Source organism: Ceratina calcarata, unplaced genomic scaffold (genome assembly GCF_001652005.2).
Source record: "Ceratina calcarata isolate Rehan_Ccalc_2016 unplaced genomic scaffold, ASM165200v1 scaffold336, whole genome shotgun sequence".
Classification (NCBI taxonomy): domain Eukaryota; kingdom Metazoa; phylum Arthropoda; class Insecta; order Hymenoptera; family Apidae; genus Ceratina; species Ceratina calcarata.
Genome location: NW_017156386.1, coordinates 22723 through 25948, shown reverse-complemented (window position 1 = coordinate 25948; position 3226 = coordinate 22723). Strand labels below are relative to the sequence as shown.

General features: G+C 38.4%; 1 protein-coding gene across 1 annotated transcript in view; it reads right to left on the bottom strand.

Annotated features, from left to right (window-relative positions):
- Window positions 1-2671: 2671 nt before the first annotated feature.
- Window positions 2672-3226, bottom strand: part of Mp20 (muscle-specific protein 20 transgelin) — a 2626-nt gene continuing 2071 nt past the window's right edge. The window contains exons 3-4 of the mRNA XM_018024544.2: window positions 3067-3187; window positions 2672-2957 (exon numbers count right to left, since the gene is read on the bottom strand). Of these exons, the coding sequence (XP_017880033.1) occupies window positions 2766-2957; window positions 3067-3187 (313 nt within the window). The 3' untranslated portion in view covers window positions 2672-2765. The remainder of the gene's footprint in view (window positions 2958-3066; window positions 3188-3226) is intronic.

Below are 3226 nucleotides of genomic sequence, written 5' to 3'. Positions count from 1 at the left end.
TACAGGTCTTAAACTTTTGGCAAAGACTTTATGGCTCATACAATCTTAATAAATTAATTTATTGATAAAATTTGAGGATCAACTGCATCATTGAATTTCAATGATGATTAATAATAAACATTTCCTGATAAGTCTAATACATAGAACTATTAATAGAAAAACCTAATCAATAGCAGGTTTCAATTTCAATGAAGCTGTATAATAAACGCTGTCTAGTGAGACTAATAAATTGAACTATTAATAAACTATGGTGATGATCAGGCTTATCGAATGCATCGTTCAAGTTGAATGAGGATTGATAATAAACATTTTCTGATAAAACTGATAAGTTGAGCCATCGATAATAATTTTTTTCAAATGATCGCGGAAAATACCATTGTTTACTGCATCGAGGGTCTCGTTAGCTCAGAGCAATATTTAAATCGCGTCCCACCGCGTCACCGGCAAGTGCCAAGATCCGTAAATTGAGAAATTCGGTTGAAGGCGGCCGATGAGGAGGAGAAGGAGGAGGAGGAGGAGGAGGATTACTCGCGGAAACCTGATGCGAGATCACTCGTATTAACATCTTGGAGAATCTCGCCGTTCGGTTCTCCAACGATTTTAAATTAAAACCCGGATGCTACGACTATGGCTGGCGCCATATCAAAAGGCACAGTTGCCTCTCACGCCAAGTATGTAAGAAATGAGAACGACTACCTCGATCACGTCTATTCCTGAGTTTCCTATCCTGATTAACATCATTTCATTTTATTTCCCCCGGAGCCGTGAAGCTCTTACGAACGAACGACCCGTTTAAAAGCTGCGAGACCATTTTTCATCCGGCGTTACGTCCCATCCTGTAAGCTTCCGCGAACAACTTGGGAATTGCGCATTCAGGGAAATAAGCTGAGTCTGAACAGTCAGAGATGTATGCGAGGTCGTAACGGTTTAATATTTCAAACAAGCATTGTAACATCGAATTCGTTCTTTCTTTAATACAGTTTTCATTCTGATGAATCGATCGTTTAACGCAACGTCCAGTGTCCAAGGCTACCCTGGCTCGTGGCACGAATTAATCGTTTCAAATATGGTTGATGTAATGCCATCTTTCGGTTTGTTCAATACGTTGAATCAATTTTAATCGAGCCCATAAGATACTTTTTCCAACACTGTCCAATACGTGGTGCCATCTTCTCTGACCGATAAATAAAACAGGAGAACGAAATGGTAATTAATTATTAATCTAGAATATGAATTTTTCTTTCTTTTAATTTTTCAATGAGTTTTGTTCTTGTATAAAAATAGTGAGTTTCGCAATCCTATTTTTGTCCTCAGATTGATCATCACAGACTATATGCATAATTTGTCTGCATATCTTGTATTTCCATCCAAAAATCTAATCCCTGTGACATTGGCCTAATATTAGAATTTCGATTCACCATTACAAGGTTCCCACAGATTCTCAAAGACGCTGAAAATTTTTTTTGCAAACCACATGACGAGTGTCCAAATATTCTCGGATATTTTATCGTTGGCAGTAAACAATTTTTCTAAAATAACATCGCGCCGCTGATCTAATTCGGGATTAATCGAAGAGCCTCGGATCTTTGTTCCTCTTAATCGGCGTTTAAATAATCGCCGATTAAGCGTCGATTCGAATTCTTGAACAGGCGTATTAGCTACGATGATGGAACGGTTTTCCAAAATTGTAACGACGCAGATCGGTGCATCTGGAAGGAACGAAAATAAATCTAGCACCGACCTGTTACGACGAAGGCCGTGGCAAGCTACGCGAGTCCCGCGGTGTTCCGCTCGTAGAAACCGCGATACACACAATGCTAATTACAATATCACTATTTTCGTGACTTGGTCGTCAGGAAGCCAACCGGCCCTCGCCTCGTTGCGAGATTCAATTTTCCTTCCACCTGTTAGACATTCGTCAGAAAACTTTTCACGTGGGATGCTAGTTTCAATCTTATATTATGTCCTCGACAATTAAAATTCCTGACATGTCTCGTTTTAAACGTCAGATAAGTTGGCATGCTTCGCTTGAAGAATTTTTATGAAATATTAATCACATTGTTAGAATCTTATGTCACATTTCTGGCATTTTAATTCTTGTTTAAAATCATTGCAAATATTTAGTTGAGTTTTTCAAACTGAGATATTAATTGTATTAAATATGACATTTATTAGAAATTCTAATTAATTTGCCTGCCTATATTCGTCTGGAATTATTCATTGCCAATGCACATACGTTTATTTTTCCTGAAGAGAAAGGAAACAGTGTAGATCTCGTGTAAACTTCGTCCTATTTTTATTTCCATCATTCTCTAATTATATCCTAACATAATTTCTGTCGCAATAGATTCGCAGAGATGGGAATTTCTCCTTTCTAATTCCACGATTTGATCTCGAATTTTATTAAAACAAAAGACGTGTAATATTTCGAGTAAATCCCGAGAACAATATTTGGACAGCAGCGTTTAAACGTTGACGTCGACGTCTCTATCAAACTCCTGCCAGAAATTGTAAATTGTTCCCACCGACCTGGCCGAGCTCCTCGTCATATTTTTACGCGAAATCGACCATTTTAGAATTCGTGAAAAGTTTCGAAAGAATTGGATTAGGACAGACATCAACTCGACGCAGTCACGGTTAAATAATAAATATATATTTTAGACGAATTTAATTACAAAATACAAAATAAATACATAACATATGTATATACACGTACATACAAAATAGAAATTTTAATCACTGATCTATTGACAGATGATGTTCGTTCACTTTCCTAGAAGGATCTTGCGAGTAGCGCCGATGCTCTGACCAGCTTGGGTGGCACCCTTGTTCGACCCGGCCTGGAGACCGATCACGGTCTGTCCGGCACGCAGTTGCTCTTCGGTGAAGTCGCGTTTGCACTCCTCAGACGGTTTCGGTCCCAAGTAGGGTCCTTTCCATTCTGGGTGCTTGTACGTCTACGAGCATTAAAAAATAATTCAATGAGCTGATTCCATTGGTTCATAATAAAAGAATTAGAGGAATTTTTAAGATTCAATGAATTTGTAATCAGTAATTAGGATTTACCGTGCGGCCGAGAGCGAACAGAGTTGTTACTACTTGGGCGATGTCTTTCTTCTCCCACAAGTCAGTCGTTTGGAAGACATCAACGTCGGGCACCCCGTACTCCTTCATAGCTTTCTGGAAACTAATTCAAACCGAGATTAACATTTTTATTAATTTTATT